The sequence below is a fragment of the Motacilla alba genome, chromosome 5, assembly GCF_015832195.1.
Source record: "Motacilla alba alba isolate MOTALB_02 chromosome 5, Motacilla_alba_V1.0_pri, whole genome shotgun sequence".
Classification (NCBI taxonomy): domain Eukaryota; kingdom Metazoa; phylum Chordata; class Aves; order Passeriformes; family Motacillidae; genus Motacilla; species Motacilla alba.
The window spans coordinates 55538717-55561083 of NC_052020.1; the positions used below are offsets into that span (position 1 = coordinate 55538717).

At 38.9% G+C, this 22367-nt stretch overlaps 1 protein-coding gene across 3 annotated transcripts in view; it reads left to right on the forward strand.

Moving 5' to 3' along the window:
• Nucleotides 1–22367, forward strand: part of PPP2R5E (protein phosphatase 2 regulatory subunit B'epsilon) — a 74373-nt gene that overhangs the window by 35619 nt on the left and 16387 nt on the right. For all 3 annotated transcript variants that reach the window (XM_038137272.1, XM_038137271.1, XM_038137270.1), the window contains exons 3-5: nucleotides 6204–6400; nucleotides 18635–18736; nucleotides 21324–21416. In XM_038137272.1, the coding sequence (XP_037993200.1) occupies nucleotides 6204–6400; nucleotides 18635–18736; nucleotides 21324–21416 (392 nt within the window). The remainder of the gene's footprint in view (nucleotides 1–6203; nucleotides 6401–18634; nucleotides 18737–21323; nucleotides 21417–22367) is intronic.

Below are 22367 nucleotides of genomic sequence, written 5' to 3' on the forward strand. Positions count from 1 at the left end.
TTCCATTAATTGCTCAGGAATTCTCACTATCCATCATGTATTTCCTTGATTACATATCATTATCTGAGACGTTTGATGTAACTGTTTCATAACAGATTCCTTGTGTAGGTCAGTGATGAGTGAGAGCACCCAAACTTGTAAAACCTCGGGTCCCTTGGTGTCTCTCTGCTCACTTGAGGGTGCACATCATCAGTGCCAATTTGCACTAATACAGACCTTTTGCAGCCAGTATTCATGGAATAATGTTTCGTTAGGGCTCATAAAGAGCTTTGACAACCAGGCTTGTGGTCTTGGTTCACTTCCAAGTTGAAAGATGCTCACAATACAGACATTATTGGTGAGAATGGACGAGTGTTGGTCACAGGTTAATGAACCATAGCCCAAAGGAGGCTTTTCCCTGAGACTTGACTGCTGTGGCTCTGGATTGAGCTGTATGAAAATGAAGAGAAATTAAATTATTGCCTGCAACATGCCTGCTGTGGAAATAGGCAAAAGGTTCAACTGAAACTTCATAAAGTGTAAAAGTATAATTTTGAAAAATATGGTTTATTCTTTTTATTGTCAATTTGCAGCCCTTCATCCATGTATTATTCTACTGAGATACCACATATGTGAGTAAAGGCAGAATTTTGATTAATATATCCACGTTACAAAATTTGGGCAGTGTAGATCACTAAGAATACATCTGTTAAGGAGTACCCCGTGTTGTTTGTAATGCTGCCCCATCTGCACTCAAGGCACTCAAATGATATGTTAGATCTACACTGAGTTTATAATACCCACCCCAGTAAATGATGTTTGTTGAATATCTCTGAAATGATTGGGGAGTGTTACAAGCAGTGGAGGCATTTGTGGATCCAGTATCCCTGTGGAACCACCCAGGAGACTCCCACTTGGTGAGAATTTGCTCCGTTTGTGTCAGGGCAAATTTATGGCCAGGGAAATAATTCTCAATTTTGTGACAGATTAGCTGAAGAGGAGTGATTATCAGGAAATTGGTGGATTATGTCCTGTGTTGCATTTCTAATCATGCAGTTTGAATGTGCTGGAAATGGTATGGTAATGTGCTTTTTCTTTCTGAGTGTTTTCACTCAGGAAAGTCAGCTTGAGTTTGTCCCACTGTATTTATTGCTGTGTGAATAATTGTACTGGTTAGATTTTTACATATTTGGAACACAGTGCCTAACTGCTGCCCTGCCTGTATAATTATTAAGTCTAGAGAATGGGTTGGGAAAACAGCTTTGAGAAAAGCACCTCTTATAAATGAATGATTACTGACTTTGGCAAGGCATTCATAATATTGACAGCCAGTTAGGAAAATTAAATCAATGCAATCAGGATAGTGATTATTTTTCCCGAGAAGTGTTTGTGTAAGAAAAAGAGGGCAAACATTTGTACTTCTTGGAATGTTAAGACCAATATTCTGCTGTGAAAAGTGACCTACAGACATGTGGTGGTTCTGTATTTCAGGACTGTAAGTTAGGGAAAGATCTGAGCTGGGTCTCTTGAAGTCAGCTTCTCAAAGAAAACCAAAAGGCTTTCAAATTCAAATTTGCCAGTTTTATTGGAATGAAGACTAGAAAGGTAACTTCTTCCATAATAAAATCTTCATAGTGATTTGTGAGGGTTAGCTGTAGCAGTTTTATGCACCGCTGCCCCCTTTGTGCAGGTAAGTGCAGGTAAGTCTTGATGCAGTACTTGGTTGTATTTAATGTGATTTGGTGAGTAGCAGCAAAGTGGGAGCTGTTTGGGGTTTGGAAGATTTTTTTTTTTTTTGTCACAATGAGATTTTGCTTAACTAGAAAAAGAATTGTGCTAGGTTTACTTAGTATCTGGAAGATAGGGAAACTGAAGAGAGTTGAGAAATTATTTTGCTATTAAGTCAAAAGGGAAAGTTGAAATTTTGCAACTTAATTGAAAGAGGAAATCTCAGCGATGGAGTGAATGCAGAGTTCTCAGATTTTGGGACATTATAAGGAAGTTCTTAAAATTAATGTGAATAAAAATGGTACTATTAGTCTCTCTTCCCCATTTTGGACTTACTTTGGTTTTAGTATGTGTTTTTATTTTTTGTGTTTAATGTAGTGTTTGCTTTTACTGCCATACAAGAAGATGATGCTAATTCTCTATGCAAATGTCATCTTCAAGCTAATGAATACCAGTAATGTATATACTGGAAGCAATACTTATTCTGAGAGCATTTTGATTTTAATGATTCATAAATGTTCTGATATGTGGGTGAAGGGTAGCATGTGTGAGCATCCTCTAGTTCTGCTTAATACTTCATATGTAATCTGCATATTTTGTCTTGTTTCATTCTGATTTTTTACTGCCTTGTGTCTGCAGTCCCATGGCTTTTCCTCACAGTTGTCATGTTGCTTTGAGCAGCTCAATCCCTCCCTACACCTTCACTTCTTCACTTCCCAGCACTGTATCCTTCATTGCAAAATTAGGGGCAGGAGGGAACTGCTCCAGGTTCTCCCCCATCTGGTTGTTCACTTGTCAGGGAGAGGAGAGCCAGAGCTCACTTCCCTGGATGCAGTTTCTCTGGTGCATAGTTTGTTCCCTGTAATCCAAAATGAGTTACTTATAAATGACTTTAATTAAAACGTGAATGTAGTATAAATGTTAATATGTTTTTATGGCTGTTAGAGACTTGCAGTAAAAGTGTGCCATCAGATTTTTATGTCTTTAGTTGATAAAAGGATGCGCAAGGCAGAGACTGATGAGAAGGGATGGGCTGGTTGGATTAGGATTATTTTGGGAAAAGGCTATTAAGAGAGAAACAGAATTGCTTTAGCCATTTTAGTATTTCAGCCCTTGCAGTAAAAAGTGTTGGTCCATGTCTAAAAAAATATTATAGCACTTTCTGTCAGTTTTTCTGATAACTTTATAGAAACTTGACTTTAAAGCTTTGATTCTGTCTTGATAATCAGCATTCAGATGTACTAGCACATGCTTTCACTAAGCCGATTTCCTTTGAGTCTGTGAATGCTCACTGTATTTCAAAAGCTCTGAACAGTTTTAAATGGCTGAAGAGAAAACTGACAAGCCTGAAAATTAAATTGTAGCAAAAACCTGAAAATGAGGAAAGTTCTCACAGTCACCCAAACAGAAATTTATCTTGCTTTAAATTTTGGTTTTAATAAATGTATTCTCCTCTGTGTATTTGACATAAATCACATGTGCCGCTTAATAGTGTCACTTTAATTTTATTTTATAGGTTATTAAAGTATTATGTGTATTTACACAGTTTTATTAGAGTGGTTGCTCAATTTTCTGTTCTTTTATGTGAGAGTAGATACAATGGTAATATTGCAGGTTATTAAATTTTGGGACCTAAATGTGTGGCTGTGTGTTAGCATGGGAGTAAAATTCATTGAAAGCTCTGAGTATCTGCTGAGAAGAAAAGGGTTTGCTGTCTTTCCTCAGCCAGCTGTGAACATCTGTAGGGAAATGTGTGTTTCATTCCAAGCTGCTGCATTAAGGGATTCAGGAGTTCTGCTGTGGGGTCTGTACATATGTGCCCCAAATACCAGAAAAAGAACTCCCACCCCAGAATCTCAAACCAGCCAATGCCATGGTTTGTGTGGGAAGGCTGGGAACATGGAATACTGATTTTATTTATCTGTACCACCCTTTTCTTGTCATAGGACCCCCTAATTTTTCAAGTATATTTACTCTCATGTACTTCCCATGTTTCCAAGTACAAAAAAACCTCTGGCATAGGATGTTGCCCTGTTCCCAAGGCACCCCAAATTCCCAGGAACATTGAGAAAAATTACTGAGTGAAACTTCTTAGAGTTGTATTCCCTAGTGTGAGTGGCAACTTGCTTAATGAAGAAAAGCAGATATGACCAGAACAATTGGTTTGTGGGGTTTTATTCTGTGGGGCTTTGAGGTTTTTTTGTTGTTTGTTTGGAGGTTTTTTGGTTGGCTGTGGTTTGGTTTTTCTTAGCTTCCCCTATGGTTCTTATGGCCTGTTAATGCAGCCAGACTGGCATGAATTTCGTGAAGGGTTTTAGAGTGGTTTTTCTTGAGAAGAATGTAATTATATTTTTTGTTTTGTTCCCACACCTCCAGATACTTAACTGGAGAAAGAAAAAGAAAACAAACTCATAACTTATTTTAATGCTTTAGTAATTTAAAATTTTTTATTTAATATGAACCCTGCTTAAAATGGGTGTCATCTTGAGTCATATATATGAGTCAGGTTTTAACTCGTGCTGAATTGTATCCTAATGGATTCCACTTGATTTCAGCCTGTTTTTCTTTATAACGTCCTTGTTGGTCAAAACAAACGTGTAAAAGTCATGTAGAACAGTGCAACCAAAACCCCATTATGGTCATGTAGCAACATAGATTTATTGATACCCTTAAAATATTTTCACAGTCTGTGGTGGATTACAGGTGTAATAAAGAAGAAATAGAGTAAGTTTTAAAAATAAAGCTTTTGAAAAGTAACCAATTGCACTTTATTTTTTTCAGCCTGTGTATAAGGGCTGTCTTTGGAAGAAATGCTTCATCATTTAACTGTTGCCTGCTTGTTAATAACAGTGAATTCTGAAGTCCATTCATCTCTCTGTTATTTGAAGGCAGGTAGTCAAGAGAGCAGTCACAGAACTCTGCTTCCCCAGGCCCTTTATGTCCTGTAGGGCTGTAACCCTAGAAAGGTCGTGTATAGAAATGATCTTTTTTGTTGTGGGCGAAGGCTAATGAGTTTCTCTGTCTCCTTGGCTCATCTTAGGTTTCAGCTCTGTCTCCTCTGAGGTGTTTGAATGTGTGAGAGAGACCTGGCCAGTGGAATGGCTTCAGGGTCCCTGGTTTTGGGACCTTCAGTATTCCAGAGGTGTTTGTGGAGGATTCTTCTCCCATGTAGATTCCCTGTTCAATCCTGTCACTACTTCAGTGCTGTAAACAAAAACAAGTTGAACAAACTGTTACATCTTTATTTGTACTGCAATCCATGTTTATTCTTTTTAGTTTTAAGCACTGGTTTTAATTAAATTGAAGCTATGTGTTTAAGCAAAACAGATTTGTGGTATTTAAGCCTTAAAACTACTTAAAAGTACCATACAATTACTAACAACTCCCAGCATTTGCCAGGTATTCCTTACTATGACTTTTTCTTGTGTCAGCAATGAGAAGATCCATCTTAGATTGGCCTTTTAGAAGTCCAGGTTTTAAGAAATAAAACGTAAATTCTTTACTATTAAAGGTTTTTTTAAGTGACATCAGGAAGGTCAGCCAATGGATTTTGGTGCTGAGGTAGGCATTGGTGCCTTGAATAAAACCAGGTAGTTTAAAGGAAGCGAAGTGTTCCCTTGTCTGAGGACAGACCTTCAGAATAAAAATGTGGATTTCATCTCTGCAACTTTCTGCTTCTGCTATCCTCTTGTGTACATGAACATTGGATAAATGAAGCTGCCTCTGTATTCTTTTGATGCATTTGGTAAAGTAACCAACAGCTGAGAAGTTCACATTCCTTTTATTATTGTATTAAGTCTTTTCATTTGCTGCGAATTAGGAAAACAGAGCAAAAGTAGTGAGTTCTGCCTACTTTATTGGTCAAGCACATATTATTTTTTTGTGAAAATGTTCCTATTGATGCATGTTATGTGTTCACAGTACAGCAAAAAGATCCTCTATTTCAGTGAAATTGATTTTGCTATGGGAAGTGTCAATGTGGAGATAACGATTGAAACTCAAAACTTGTTTGTGGAATGATGGTCTTGCTGTGTATTCATGTATATGTATTCATGTATATTCTTACAGGGTTATAAATGACATGGTGTTTTTAGAAATACAAATTAATCAAGCTTGATGTGTTTGACACTTCTTTCATCCTTCTTTGGAGTTGAAGTTAACGATGGTAAATCCCAACCTCCAGTCAAAGTAGTTGTTTATTGTAAAATTAAGTCTTGAGTGCTGGTGTGTTTCCGTTCTCTACTTAAGCCTGGACTTTCTTGGTGAACTTTATTTTCCTCATAGCAGTTGATGGTTAAATTCCTTGTACAATACGTTCAAGATCTCAAACACACAATAGTAATATAGTTCCTCGAAGCGGTTCATTTGTTAAATTGAGCTCTGTTTTACAAGAATTGTATGAATGCTGCTTTCCTTTGAAATTGATCTTCAAAAAGAAATCCTGTTTTGTATAATAAGATGCCAGACTCACAAAGATTTCCTTTCTTGTTTCATAGACGTTCCATCTTCAGAGCAGCCTGAACTGTTCCTAAAGAAACTTCAACAGTGCTGTGTCATTTTTGACTTCATGGACACGCTTTCAGACCTTAAAATGAAAGAATACAAGCGCTCCACTCTTAATGAACTGGTGGACTACATTACAATAAGCAGAGGCTGTTTGACAGAGCAGACTTACCCTGAAGTAGTTAGAATGGTGAGTTCTTTCTTTCTCATGGTCTCTTTTTAAATCCACTTGCACTTGCAGTTACACACTGTGGGAGAAATTGAACCCTGGAGTAGGTGGATTAAATGGTGCCTTTGGCTTGGATTTGCTAATAGATGTTGCTTGGGGATAATTCTCCAAAGACAAAAATATTATTTTTATATATTTTTAATTAAAGTCAAGTAGATTATGGTTATTATAGTGTCACAAATTATGAAAGGAAACCTGGATTGTTTTCTGATAGAGAAAGCCAGCTGCCATTAAATCAGAGTCCCTCATGTTTCCTCCACTCTATCTTCCCTTTCCTCCCAGTGTAAATAATGGAATAATCTTTGCAAGTTTCTTATCTTTCTTTGAACTTTCTCCAAGTTCTTGAGTGTCTGCTTTAGGTAGATACACCTAAAAGTATGCATCGATAATAACTTTAAAATAATAAATGCCAGAAATGTTGTATAGGTTTGTTGTGACAATTTCCTGGTTGAGTTATGTGGATTCATTGCAGGTGCTGTTAGAGTGAGCAAGATTGCTCAACTATAAAACCATACCTTGTGTATATAAATTGTTAAATAATAGTGTTTCCATTGTAAAAATGGAAACAGTGCCAGATGCTGTATGGTGAAGAATGTTCATTGCAACTGGCAAAATTAATCACTGCTTTAAAATGTTTGTTCTGTGCTGCTGAACAGAACCCTTGTAACCTGTTCTCTAAATGAGAAAGCAATTAATTAAATATAGATTTGGTCTTGACAGTTTCCTAACAGTACTGTGTGATTTGTGGAATCCACTGGCTATGTGCTGTAAGAAGAAAAACATGAATAGTTTTTGCATTGCATTGTGTATGCTCCTTGCTTCTTTTCTGACACACAGATACATGCTGTGTTGCTTGTCTGTAGTACTTAAAAATAGCTGTAAATTGTGACAGAACCATCAAGCAGTTAATCTTGAAGGAAAAAAACCAGAATAAGGGCTTATGAAAAAATCTTAATACGGCTTCTTTGTGTGTATGCATTGTCAGGAAGCCTGTAATTATGAGATCAGATTATTTCCCTTCTCCCTCACCCTCTCCTGCCCCTTTCTGTACTGGACCAGTCTTGTGAATGAACTGCTTGCTGTGTTATTTCTTCAGAATGTGAACTCATGTACCATTCAAATACCAGGCAGAATACAGAATGACTTCTCTTTTTACTTCTCAATTTTTCTGCTGGTGCTGCACTGTAGTATCTAAATGGTTTGCACGTGTTAGTATAATCTGATGTGTACCCCTTGTGATGAACAAAGTATATCACACCCTTTGCCTAGAAAGGATGTTGATGCACAGATAACTTCAATAAAATGGGCAACTTTTTCTGTGTGTTGCAGATGCCTCCAAACTCATCCTCTGAGAGAATTTGGTAATTTTTATAGCATTTCTGTTACTGAGGTTGTTTTCTTGGGTTGACACTGGTTATATCTGTTTACTGCAGCAACATCTCTTGAGTAAAAACTCTGCAAGTTAGTGTTGCCTTAGCTTGGGCCCCAGGAAGCAAGAAGAATTTGATTTGTAATTGTTTATGAGCTTCAATTTGAATCATAAATAATAATCTATGAAACAATATGATCTTGAACAGCAAAGTAAAACCCCTTTGGTATCATGTCCTATTGTCCCTGCAGTCACTTGTATTGATTCACACAACAATTTGTAACTTAAGGAAATGATATTTGAGTTTGAAAAGCATGGTTTTCCTTAAGTGTAGTCTGTATCTATGGTATGGAGGAGTTATTGGAAATAAAGATACAGCCTGAATATTTCCAGTGGATTTAATAGATATTTACTAATAGTGCTTTATAAATTCTAGTTTCATCTTAGGTCATTTTAGATAGAAATCTGTTCTCTCATCTTTTCCTTTCTTCATTCTGCTTTCTTCTACTTTGCCGTTGTGGTGCTGAACCCAGGCTGTTTCCTCCTCAGTGCTGGGATGCTGAAGCAGGAGAGGACTGTGAATATTCTTATGTCCTGTGTCTGGTTGCCCAGTGGCCCCTGACTGCCCAAACCTGATATTTTTTTTTTTTTAAACAAGTAAAAAGATGCCTAACTATTGAAGAAAGTGAACATGTTTTTGTTTTTTTTTTTCCTAAAGAATTTCCTGAGAAAATTTTAAGTAAATGTAATTGTAAATTGTTATTTAGATTTTGGATGAAGCTCTAGCCTGCAACAGCCACCTGAGCTTTGGTGAAGGTGTAAGCAGTGTAAAGCTGGACTCCCCTGATTGTGCCTGTCACAACCAGTGGTGTTTTGGGTGCATGTGCTGCTGGAAAACCATTTTGGTGGTTGTATTCCATGGGAGCAGGATGCAGTGCTGTGATATTGAATTTGTGTGAGTGAACCCATAGCAGATGCATGAATGATTCCTGTCCATGGTCCCAGTGAATGCTGTTGCAGTGTTTCTGCTAAACCACATCACCAGGGCTTTTGAGAGTTGCAGGTGTTTTGTTTTTTGTTGATGGACTATCTGGTAAAAATGCTGGTTTTTCCTGCTGGTCTTTGCCTATAAAAGCAAGACTTCTTCACCACTTTGAGAACAGGCCCTAGAGGGAGGGGTAGTTCTTCTAATATGCTATAGAATAAGTTTTCAGCGCATACTCCCTGGTGAAGAGATGGCATTAGTCACTTTGTACTGAAGCACTGCTTTTTGGTGTAACTTACTCTTTGCAGTAAGTACATGTTCTTGTTTCAGGCAGTTTTGTTCCCCTAATCATACCCCGAGACTTAAATGTGCGTAGTTGACTTCACGAGTGCAGCTACCACCTTCATGTGCTTTTGGGAATTTTCACCAAGTCTTCAGCTGTGCTCACAAGGGAGCTGTCATGTTGACAATCTCAGGCCTGGCATGATGGTGAAGAAAACAGCAGTATTTATGTCCTGACCAAATTAGCATCCCCACTGCCTGCCTGCCACAATTGTCATGAAAGTGTTTTCATTGAAAGACCAGGATCTCAAAACTGATCAAAACGGAGCCCAGTTGTTTTATGTCCCTTTGAAAGATCTCTGCACTGTTATGTTGAGTCTTTATGAATCTGAGAATTAATATTTCCTGCTTGTCCCTTTGAGCTACTGTGATTTGGAGGTGAAAGGAAAAAAAGTTGTTTTGTGAGTTTTAACATCATCCAGGAGCAGGAAAAAAAAGTGTACCAGTCTAAAACTGGTATTTTTAAAGTTACTAATATTCATAGAGAAGGATTAATAGCTAAACTGTTTTCTCATCTAAATCACATAAAATGTTCAAAAAAGTAGTATCTGTGGAAGAAACTTCTTTGTTTTAAGGTTCTATGATGTATGTGTATGTTAATGATCTCTGTTAGTGACCCAGAAGGTGTTTGGCTGTAGACATGCTAGGCAAGGAAAAGGTTGCCAGGAGAATTCTTCAGAAGAGCTGAGATTTTTAATTGCTTCTAAAATATAAGGGTTTGAAAAAGGGTTTGTGGCAGCTAGATAACTTATAGATGTTCTTCATGCCGACCATCTAAAATTTATGCCATTAAAAGCTTTATCCATGCTTGTAATATCACATGTTTTCTTCTTCTCTTGAGCATGTGATACTATGTTGTATATAGCTAAATGTGAAACCACTTGGCTGTTTGTCAACCTGTGTGCAAATCTGCTTCCTGAAACCACTCTCTATAGCTTGATACAGTGTCTGGCATGTTATTTGTTATTCAAAAAAAATAAACAGAAAACGAATCTCCTAATGACCACCAAAGCAAGTTGCAGAGACCTCATCTGTGTCGTCAGTATCAGTTGATGGGGAGAGTGATTGGGATTTGTGTTAATGGCCATGAGCTGAACAGATTTATTCAGGAGGGGATTGCTCAGCCTGCTTCCCCTGCAGTTTGATGTGTTGTTCAGAAGGGCAGATGACATTCTTTAGAATTAGGCAAGTCTCAGGAAAAATGGCCTTGCCAATTAAGCCACACTCTGCTAAGAAGGAAATGCCAGTGATAGGACTTTATGAGCCAATAATTGGACACTTAATCTAAAATTTATTCCTGTCTGAGCAAAATGTGGAGGCTTAAGCTAATGATACTGATTTTTGCTGGTAGATTAGGCAGTGGTAGATGAAGGAAATAAATGTTTGTTTTTGTCTGTGGTATCCTGAAGGGTGTATGTGGTAGAGCTAGTTTGTGTTTTATGGATGTTAAGACATAGATTGAGGAAACTGATCTATTTAATTTTAAAAAAGAACAAAAAAATTGACAGGCTTTTAAACTGAGAAGTCTGGATGAATCTCTTTGTTCGTGAGCAACCTTTCAGCTCTCCTACTTGCTTCTTTAGAAATTGTAGACCTGGGCCCTGAGGTTTACACATCAGGGTGTGTTTGCCAGCCCACAGGAGATGGCTAATGAAACTCTCTTCAGATACATCTTTTAGAATGGAGTAGTGATACTTTGTTCCCTTTTCTAAGTGCTGAAATGCCTCTGGCTTCCCATTGTCATCTTTATCTTTTCTGTAATGGCAAATTGAGTAAAATAAGACTGTAATTTCTGTACAGCCCAAGTGAAACATCATAGGAGATGTCATGTGGTGTAGAAGCTGTGTTAAGCAACGCAGGGAAAGAAACTTGGTTAAATCAATACCCAAATAAACACAAAAAATGCATTTTAAAGGTCAGATTCTGGTTTGGGTTTGTTTTTTTTCCTCCTCTCTCTCTTGTTTCTATTGACATAAATCTAGAGAGATTGCATTCGTTTTTACTGCAGGTTTGTCTCAACAGATGTGAGAGCAGAGTCTGTTCAGGAGTTTGTTTGTGACAGACCCGTTAAACATAAAGAGTATCTTGCTAAGCCATGATTTTTTTTAGTATGTTGAGGAACCTATTTTTAGGAAGTGTTCTAGCTGTTAGACTTCATAGGCATTATGGTTTTTATATTTTCTATGGCTTTAGCTATGTCTTGTGACTAAGTATGACATCTTCAGAGTTTCTGTATTAAAATGTTCTTGGACAGAGATTTTTCTGCAGGCCCACCTATATTCAGTCTTACCTTTTTCATTTAACAAAAAGCCTGTGTGTATTTTCCTGTTGCTTCTTGCATTAGATTTCAAAATATAATATGAATGTCATTTTGAGTTTAAGGGAAATTAATGAAATCATGTACTCTCACAAGAATTGACAAATCATATCCCTTTCTAATGGGAATTTTATGTAAGTTCAGGAATTCTGTAAAGTATTAGGAATTAATCTTGAACTTAACTTGACTCAGTGGAAGCAGAACAGATTTTGAAGGCATCTGAAATGCTGGAAGGAAAATGCAATGTCCTTTGATTTCCCCCCCCCCACCAAATGTTTTTTGATTAAAAATTGTCATGTAGGTGCAGTCATAATGGAGCAAACACGCTATTGTTAAAAAATCTCCACATAAAATCACATAATATTTTAAATTCTGTTCTTCTTTCTTTAATGTGAGGGCTATCAATTCCATAGAAGCAAGAAAGGAATCTAACTTTGATTTCTTTTATGCATTATTTCTAAATACTTTTGTTAGATGTTTTTGTTACTCACATTCTTTATACGCCTAGCTCGTATTAAATGTACACTGCTTATTAAAAGAAGAGGCTCTGATGTTTTATGCCCTTCCCAAAAAAAACCCAGCTGGAGGCAGCTCCTCTTGCAGCAGTTGTCCCTAATAATTTTTCTGGACAGTCTGTAATTACATTTACCTGTATCCATTATTGCTGTGGTTGGTGACATGGGCCTTGCATCTGTCAGGCTTTATCTGCATAACAGTGCAGTGACTAGGTCTGAAGCAAAGAAATAAACTGGAAAAAACACTGTCTTGTTCAAGAAGCACTTGAGCTTTATTTATCTATTTATTTATTTATTTATTTAAAGGAACTTTACATCCCCACACCCTCTTTTGGCTGTGTCATCCTCTTAAGTACCTTTAAAGCATTTTGTCTACAGACAAGCACAGTGTTAATCTGCTTCTGAGGGATTGTTTTCCTGAGTTTTGAATTGTGTGTTTTGTTCTTTAGTTTGGAGTCCAGAACAGCATGAGTTTTGTAATGCTGTCTAGAGTTCAAGTTCATTCATTGGCAGGCTTTCACTTGATTTCCTGCCTGCTCTGGAGCTGAGGGGCTCTTTCTGCTGGTACTGTGCTTTATTTTGTCCAAGATACTTAGCTACTGCTATGCTTTTTCAGACTGTATTATAGAATTACCTTGGCACACATTAAACAAATAATTCTTCAATTGAATCATCTGAAAATTTAGTTACAGGGGAGATAGTGATGAATGGGGTTACTGGTAGGGTACCCAGATATAGTTTGGGTCTAGGTGACCTAGAGTGGAATTGCAGAGCTCCAGTTCCCAGCAGTGAGGAGGTGGTACCCAGGGCTGGGGACTGAGCTAACACTTCTAATTCAGATCCAAAGTGTCATCATCCACCTTGGTTCTTGTCAGAGCGAGCAAGATAGGAACGAGGGGTAATGGCTTTAAACTGGAAGGGGAGAACAAAGGGTAATGGCTTGAATTTGGAAGGGGACAGGGCTAGATTACGTGTCAGGATGGAATTCTTCACTGTTAGGTTGGGGAGCCACTGGCACAGGTTGCCCAGAGTGGCTGTGGCTGCCTCATCCCTGGAATTGTTTAAACCCAGGTTGGATGGGGCTTGGAGCAAGTGGAAAGTGTCTCTACCTGAGGCAGGGCAGATTGGAATTAGATGACCTGTAATGTCCCTTCCAACCCAAACCATTCTGTGGTCCTCTGAGAAGCTTCAGGGTTTGTAAATTTGGTTTCTTTTGGGCAAAGCATCCCCTGCAGGAGTATAGCTACTGCTTTTTTCAGTGCAGGATATCACTAGAAAGCAGCTCTTCCTCTAAACACACATGGTGTGGACATTGCACCTGAGCTCCAGCTGTTTTCTCCTACAAACTCGCTCCTGTTGTAGTTCTGCCAAGACAAGCATTGCCCAAGGATCTCTGGTTTGCTGCTTCCTCATCTGTATGGATGGAAGCTGCTACCACCACTGAAGTGGGTGATGGCAGGCTAACAAGTTTAGGAGCCCTGATCCAGAGCTAAATTCTTGCAGGTTATTGATTGAATTCTTAGAAGACTTAAAGGTCAAGGGAAAATGAGAAGAACTGTTTTCCCCCCAGACTGTGATCTGGATTGTTGACTCTGTTCACAATCCAGTGTGGTTCATTTTGATGCAGCCAAGTCAAAAGCAGTGCTGCTGGGCAAAAGAAGGCATATAATATTAAGCCCTGAAAGACTGTATTCAGGCAAGCAGTGGTGCAGAAAAGAACCTGAGCATTGTGGATTGCTTATCGTGAGTATCTTAATATGAATTTCTGGTACACTGCACTGTTCAAAGAAGTGAATGTCGATAAATTAATATGACAACATGCAGGAAGAAAGAGGGAGATGGTCTGGCTTTTTATATATACCCCAGTGCACTTGTGCACAGGTGGGAGGTCAAAGGAAGGAAGCAAAAATAATCACAGGATTAAAAACAAACAGAGAAACCAACAACTGCCTGGGTTTAGGAGCTTTGTTTTTCCATTTAACGACACAGAGGTTGAGAGTTGTCATGTCTATATAAAAATACCTATCTATAGATAGACACATACTGCATATGCAAATATATATATATGTATATACAGGTGTAAAAGAGATCTGGTGGTTTAACAAGAACCAACAGGGTATCCGGCAGAGTCAACCTTGAGATCAGAAACAGTGCTGTAGCTAAATTAGTAGGGAAACTTTAGGAAAAGAGAGCTGGTGGAACAGTTTATAATCTTTTAAGATAAAATTAGATACTACATTTTGTAAGATGTTCTTTAGTCAAACTTCTGGGAACAATTCAGCGGGTTTTATAGAGAGATTATAGCTGAGTGACTGCAGTAGTTGCTTCAGGCTCTAGAATATGTAAATCTGTAAATGATATTAAAACATATGCAGATATGTTTCAGAAGGACAAGTCCAGGGTCTTTTCTAGAGGCCAGTGTTGTCTCCAGCATAGCATGGCTTCATGTTATGACTTAATTACATTTTATTGCTTCTCTATGTTATTATTATGCACAGCAGTTTAAACATTGTGAGCAGAGATACTGGGTTTCAATTTTATATGTACATGGGGTTTATTGGGATGATTCCACATATTTGTTATTGAAGAACAGGTGTTCCCTGTAAGCTAAATGGGTATCCATTTACTCTGGCTTTATATAGAGAATACATTAAACTTTGCAGTGTGTGTATTTGTTTTCATTTCAGCTTTGATTCAGGAAGACTATTACTGATAAAAAAAATCTTTGTTTCAAACAGCACAGAGTAGAAGTGCTCAGCTGCAATACAATTTGTGAAGTGTTTCTGTTACACCATTGTCACTTTTATAGCACTCCAGTGGGGGGAAAATAGAGGACTTCTCAAAATAGGAATTCTGACTTCAGACTTGAGCCTCTTACTACCTTCTTTTCTAAAAGTTATTTCAAATACAAATGTGGTGATAAAGATTTCTTGAAGCTTGATGCTTTGACCTGTATATTCCTAATTTTGTGGTTGTGCATTGCCAGGTACCAGCCATCAGATCTGGTCAGAAATTGCAGCTCACTTTCAGGGTGGTTACAGAGCAGACTTCCCTGTCTTGCTTGTTTTTAAAAATATAATTGCCTGGGAGAGTTTTTGTCTTGCATTTGGCTGGACTTAGGTGTTTAGATGAGATCTTAAGAAGAAATTCTTTATTAAGAGGGCAAGTGAAGCACTGGCACAGATTGCCCAGAGAAGTTGTGATTGCCCTGTCCCTGGAAGTGTTCAAAGCCAGGCTGGATGGGGCTTGCAGCAGCCTGGTCCAGTGGGTGGCATCCCTGCCCATGGCAGGGTGTTGGAATGAGATGACCTCAAAGGTCCCTTCCAACCCAAACCACTCCATGATTCTGTGACTTGTCCCTGACTGATACACTGACACAGAGCTCAGAGGTTTCTGTGCATCTCCAGTCTGGAAATCTGTCATCTCAGCATTTCCACTTTGGTCTGGGATGTTTTTGATTCAGTGCCAATGGGTAGATTTAACTGCTTGTTAAGTTGGTTTCTGGCGCTTGGATGTTGAGATTCTGCGTGGTGGAGGAGCTGTGGTGGACTTTGTACACCCAGTTTGGTGTGTGCTTCTGAAAGGTACAGCCATGGAGAGCATGGTGCAGTTGTTTTTGAGGACAGAGAGGGGACATCTGTCTTGGTACAACTTTCTAGAATATTGGAGTTCTGGTTTGCCTTCCAAAGGATCATCTGGGCTTGGAGGCGTTCCTAATCGGTGGCAGACGGAAGTCAGCATCGATCCATAGTCATTTGTGTTGGCTTTGGGACAGGAATCACTGGGGACTGTGTATGCAGGCTGGCAGGGATGTCCTCTGGCTTGATGATCCAAGAAAGGTCAGGAGAGAAATGGTTCAGCTCTCCAGCTGAAGGAATTTTGGCATGCTTCTTGGGCCCAGGGATAAATTCTAAATAGCTGCCTTATGCCTATCTGAGAAAAAGTCTTTCCAGATCTGATGCAGTGTGTTCCTGTGTTGTGTGGTGGCTGTCAGGGTGTCCAACATACAGCTGGGCAGTTCATGCATGGAAGGACTTGTTGCCTTCAGTTCTCCCTTAGAGGCTATAAACATTAACCACCCAGAGGCTACTGATTTAGATAAGCGTGCTATAAATTGACGCTGCATGTAAATGAGCTATCGTGCTGTGTTGTGGTGATTAATGTAACTGTAATGGCACACATTATCTCCTAAAGTTATGATAACCTGGGGAAATCACTTAAAGATAACCTGCTCTGTCTGTTCTCCTCAGGAGGGTATCTGCATTTTGGCTCCACATAGCTTATCTTTATTCCTAATGCAAACCAGAAAATTAAAGAGAGCAAACCGCATACTAGGACCATATTCTAGCTTGCATTGCATTTACTCCTGCATGTTAATTTTCTTATGCAAAAAAAACCTGCTTTTGAGTTGCCTTGAGACTGGCATTTTTTAATAGGCACTCTCCAGAGATCATACTAATTTTGTCCCAAGCTCAAGATCCAGGTGTCTGTGCTGGAACTCAGCGAATTGTTGCTGAACCTCTCATACTTCTGTCATGCTGGTAAGGCCCTGGCACTAACTGCTTGAGGCTTGGTTTGTCTTAATTTGAGTCTCACAGGAATTTGTCTTTATTTAGCTCTTCATTCTGAAAGTATGTACTTTCCCTTGCAGGTTTTGCTTGTGCCATAATTCAGTATTTGTTCCAATTTCTAAACAAAACAGCTGATGAGTGATCTGTAGTACAAGTTTTAATAATACATGTGTAGTTAAATTTGCAGAAAATTTTCTTTCTTATTTCAAATGAAATTTAAAGCAGAAAAGGGGGGAAAAAGCTGCCTTTGGTTTTCTTAGTTTCTTATTTTGATCCAAATCCTGAGAGAGCTGGGATTTTTGACTGTGAAGCATTACCAAAAAATGCTTGAGTAAGTATTTTAGAATCCCAAATGTTTGGATTCAAGGTACATTTCCAACTTTTTAGTTGGGAGTCCTTTGGGCTGTCTATCCTCTCTTGAGTTCTACCATAGAAACTCTGTCTTGCTAATTGCGATCATTCTCCTCCTCCTCCTGCATTTTCATATCAGAGGTAGTAGGAGGAGGAGCTCAGGAATCCTTGAGGAAAGACAAACTGTAACTTGTGTGTATTCCTGGAATAGTTAGTTGACTTCTCATGAGATCAGAAATGTCTCTTCATGAAGGGGTTCTTGAGAGAAGTGAATGAGTTGGGGAAGAGGCTGGAGAAAGGAGGAAAAGATCTTCTCCTAATGAATGCTGGCAGTCACTCAGCTGCTGTGGCACAGGGCAGGAGGAGCTCAGTACCATCAGCACAGGCTGCAGTAAGTGCTGAGTTTCTCCAGGCTGAAAGCAGTGCTGAGCTTTACAGAGTGGGGCTCCTGTAGAGCCTGCAGGACTGGAACTGCAGTGGCACACACCCTCTTGTGGCAGGAAGGGACAAGTCCCAGCACAAACCAGTGTGGCCTCTTGTTTTCTGTGCTCACTGGTTTGCCTTGCTCACTCTTTTGTGTTCAGTGAACATCCCTCACTCGGGTGCACCACGTGTGCTTTCCTGCACTTGCCTCTTTCATCTTTCTGTTTCTGCAGTGCCTGAATCTGTTCTGTTTGTCTTGCAAATTCTAAAACTTCACCCTAATTAAATCTGGTTTTATCAGTATTTGGATTGTATTTAAACTGTGGGCTTTAAAGTGCCCTTTCTCACTAAGTTGCCAACACACTGAAGATACTCCTTACAGACTAAAACATCTACAGGAGCAAAAAGGCTGGGAAAATAAACAAGGATGCTGAAGAGCATACTAGTTTTGTGTCTTAAATAGCTTAGTTTGTCTGAACTACTATGAAGGGGTCATGTATAGATTAGGGGATAACATGCTGCTTTTCCCAGCTGTTTGATTAACCAGCTTAGGGATGGGTCAAATGCGCAGGAGCAGAGCAAGGAAGGCACATCATCACCTTCCGAGTGCAGAGGGGCCCTACAGCATGTTTGCAGTTATCAGATTTGCTGCATAATAAGCTGTACGCTCCATTCAGCACTCTAATTAACCCAGGAAAGCTCTCTGGCTCAGTCTTTGCTGATAGCATGAACCTCACAAAGCCAGGCAGTCTCACCAAAGTACCTCTAAATAAGATTAAGCAAAGCGAGCCAGCCATGAAATAAAATGTAGGCTAAGTGTCGAGCAAATACTATTATTTGCTTTCATTTAGTACCAAGTTCTGTACTTGGCATGAGGTGTCCAAGCATTTAATGTGTGAGTAGCACTGGTAACTCCTAGCAAGTGCTGACAGATGAGACCTTAATCATTAATGTTTCTCTGTACAGACAAAAATAACCAAATGCTGTATAACAACGCTTACAAACACGAGTTGATGGTATTCCCTACAACTCTTAAACAGTCCTGGCTCCCACTGATGCCCATCAGGATTGGGAATTACATGTTGGTGGGCTTCTCTGGAACATGGGTAATGTTGGGATATCAGAGGAAAGGAGAAGAGCCAAGGCTGGTGGCAGGTTTGTAAAGTGACAGGTTCCTTAGCCCTGTGACATGTTCCTTAGCCCAGCAGGAAAAGAAACAGTGATTAAGTGATGGAGGATGGAGCTGGTACAGACATACAGGGTCCTCAAATCTATTACCTGTTGGCAGAATGGATCTCATCCTCCTTTCTTTGCCTTTTCAGGTATCTTGCAATATCTTCAGAACTCTCCCACCTAGTGACAGCAATGAATTTGACCCAGAAGAAGATGAGCCCACCTTGGAGGCATCGTGGCCGCACTTACAGGTTTTTGATTATTTACCTCAGAAGAAGTTCTTGTCATTGCTTGGTGTATCTAATAATTTTCTCAGCTTTTTTTTAACTTGTGAATCAGAACTAGTCTGTGAGACACTAGCATTTATTAATACTGTTTATGATTCTAATATAGTACCCTGCAGAGAAGGGTGAGAACTTTGTGATATTTCCAAAATGTTAAAGCTTTCTTTCAAAATTATATTGATGGTGTCCCTCATATTCCTATTTTCCTTCACTGATTTAGAAATTATTTAGCTTTCCCAACTGCTTTGATGCACAAGTATTTTTCAACTGCAGCAACAGCATTGTGAGGATGCCACTGCTGGCAGTTTTGCTTTCTTGAGGTGGTTAATATTCATAGGAAAGTGCACAGGTGTTGGCAGCTGATCAGAAAAATGAATGAGAAGCTGCATCCCTATCTAAGTCCTCCTTCCTCTCCTCGAGTCAAAGTTTGATCCCAGGTGTTTGGAGCAGGATTCAAGCTCACTAAGCATCCCTTCCTCTGAATTTCATTTGTCAAAACAAGGGATTTTGAGACCCCCATGTGGAATAACACTGCATCCAGGTCTGGAGTTATTAGCGCAAGAAAATTGTGGACCTGTTGGAGTGGGTCCAGAGAGGAGGGTGCAAAGATGGTCAGAGGGCTGGAGCACCTGCCTGTGAGCACAGGCTGAGAGAACAGGGTTGTTCATCCTGGAGAAGACAAGGCTCCAGGAGATCCCCATTGCAGCCTTCCTGTACTTGAAAGGGAGCTTGTATAAAAACAAGTGGCTTTTTACATGGTCAGATAGTGATAGGACAAGGAGAGATTCAGATTACACTTTGTTAAGAAGCTCTTGACTTGTGTGCCAGGGCCTCACAGCCTCACAGGTTGCCCAGAGAAGCTGTGGCTACCCCATCTCTGGGAGTGTTGAAGGCTAGGTTGGATGAGCAACCTGGTCTTGGGAAAGGTGTCCCTGCTCCTGGCAGAGGGGGTGAAATGAGGTGATCTTTAATGTCCTTTCCAACCCAAACCATTCCATCGTTCTGTGATTTTGAATGGGGAACTTAAACTAAACTGGAGAAACCATCCTTGATACTAATACAGTAAATTCCTTTATAGAAAATATAGATGAAGATCCTGTGTGTGTTAGTCAGGATAATGACTCACACCACTGGTAAATTTGCAGGAAGTTTGCTTGAGTAATGGTTTGTGGAGTTTGGGAGTTTTTGTGAGCAAAGGAGCAGAATTGATCCCAGCCTGAAATGAGGATTTTATTTTACAGTTGCATGTACAATCCTGTGAGCGTTTTTCCCCACTCTTTTGTGCTAATTCACAATCTGTTGAAATGTAGGTTCATCCCTCATTTATATTTAAATTTCACGAAAAATAAGAATCTTCAAAACTTCAAGGCAGCTCTGAGGAGCTGTGCCTGCCTGGAAACAGCACATTCAGTGGCACTGGTGCTGCAGTTCAAAAAGTCATTACTTGCATGGAAATGAGGGAATTTCTTATCCAGTGGATGACTTAGCATTGTCAAGAAGAAATTCACCAAAGTATTTGTGAGAAGTCAATGGAATTGATTTCCTGATGATTTAATGTTGTGTTATGTTAGCCTGTCACTTTTCCCTCAACTTATTTCTAAACCTCTCTCCTTCTTTTTGATTTCCTATTGCTTCCTTTGAGAAGTCAAAGAACACTGTTCAAAAGTACCAGCAGCAGTTTTTCAGCATATTTCTGTCATGGAAGAGCTTAAAATGATTTTAAAATGTAATTTTTAAGCTTCCTTTCTCCTTTTCAGTATCAATATTCATACTCACTAAAGACAAAAAGGAAGAAGTTTTCAATGGCTGCTCTTTATGAAAAGGTTCTGCAAAGAGAATGGCTGGCTAGTAGCTCATTATCAGTGACAGATCAGAGTTGCTGTCTTATGAGGCCACAGCAGTCTCTGTTTCACTTCATTTCCTTGTTCCCTGGTTTTTATACTCTTCTTTTTCTGCACTAAATGAAAAGTCTTGCTGTCCCACTGAAGAGTTTAGGTAGAGATGGAATTGCATGAAAATAAGCAGATTTTCTCCTGCCCTGGGGCTAATCTTTACAGTAAGTTAGGAACTTCTGAATAAATTCTGGTTTGTATTCTTCTTCTGCGTTTCAAGTTGTACTAGAACACTACTCTAAGCAGTTTCTAATTTAATTTAAATATTTCCAACTGTTTCACCAACCCCTTCAGAATTGTAATGTGTCTATTTGATGTGACTTCAGCAGTTCAGAGGGCAGTTTAAATGTGCTTCCCAATTACTCTGGGAAGCTTTACAAGATGATAACAAGCATTACAAGATGGCAGTGCCTGTTCTTGGTGATGAAATGTCTTTGACTGGAGTTAAATAAGCAAAAGCAGCTTAAAAGGCTCATGTAATTAATTTTAACTAAAAGGTGGCAATTTGTTAAAGGAGAAAAATCTTTTCAATTTTTTTTAACCCTTTGTACTGGGGAAAAATAAGCATTTAATCTTCCAACAAAATAATTTAGGGAAATAGTAAAAATATAAAGAGTAATCAAGTCATAAACTAAACCCATGTTTTATTTTTTCTTTTGCAGCTTGTATATGAGTTTTTCATACGATTTTTGGAAAGCCAAGAATTTCAGCCCAGCATTGCCAAAAAGTACATAGATCAGAAATTTGTATTGCAGGTAAGCTGGTGTGTTTTCTTTAAGGCTTAGTGTTGCTTTTGGGAAAAAAAGATCCTTTCAAAAGATTTACTTTAGAATTTGAAGGTGTAACTTCATTTGCAACAGAAAAAAGGCTAAACCAGCATCTACAATGAAAGTTTTCAATCTGTGGAGGTAATGGAAAAAGATGTGTGTGTGTGTTTATATGTCAGTCTCTGTTACTATAGATACACAAAATAGATGGTTTGGATCCACTTTCAATACCTCAGTCAAAATATTTGACTGGTTTTGAGACAGAGCTGAAACAGTTACTGTTGAAAAATGAGAAGTTTGCTACCAGGTAGTCTCAAAATGCTGTTCTCTCCATCTAGAGAAACTACTTGAACACCAGTTTTAATGTGTCTTAGTATTGTTTATACATTTGTTTTCTGGGATAAGCCAGGACACTCCACAGATACATTTTTTTTGTCTTCAGATTTGAGAACAGGCCTGTCTTGGGTTTTGTTTTCCCTTTTTGAGTTTTTGTGTAACTGCAAAGTCAAAAAGAACTTTGTGCTTGATGCTGTCTGTAGCTTGCTTTTGAAAATCAGGGGAATTTAGAAAGATTGCTATTTAGTTAGAAAATTGAGTTTCCTTGCAGGCTGACACTTGAATGAAAAAGCAACTGGAGTTGGCAGGAGAGACTCAGCATTTCTGAAGACCTTTCTCTTGCCCCTTATCACTCATGGAGCTTTTATTTTTCCCTGTACTGCTCAGGCAATAAAAGTTGTGCTTTTACTGTTCATCTGTGTTGTTTGGATGAAGAATACCTGAAAAATGTAGTGAACAGAGCAATTTCTGCCCTTACATTCAAAGTTTCAAAGAAAGGAATTCAGTTTCTTTCTTGATATCACAAGACCTTCTTCATCCTACAAAACAATAGGATATACTTAAATTTTTATTTTATCCATCTCCTAAACACAAGAGCATTTT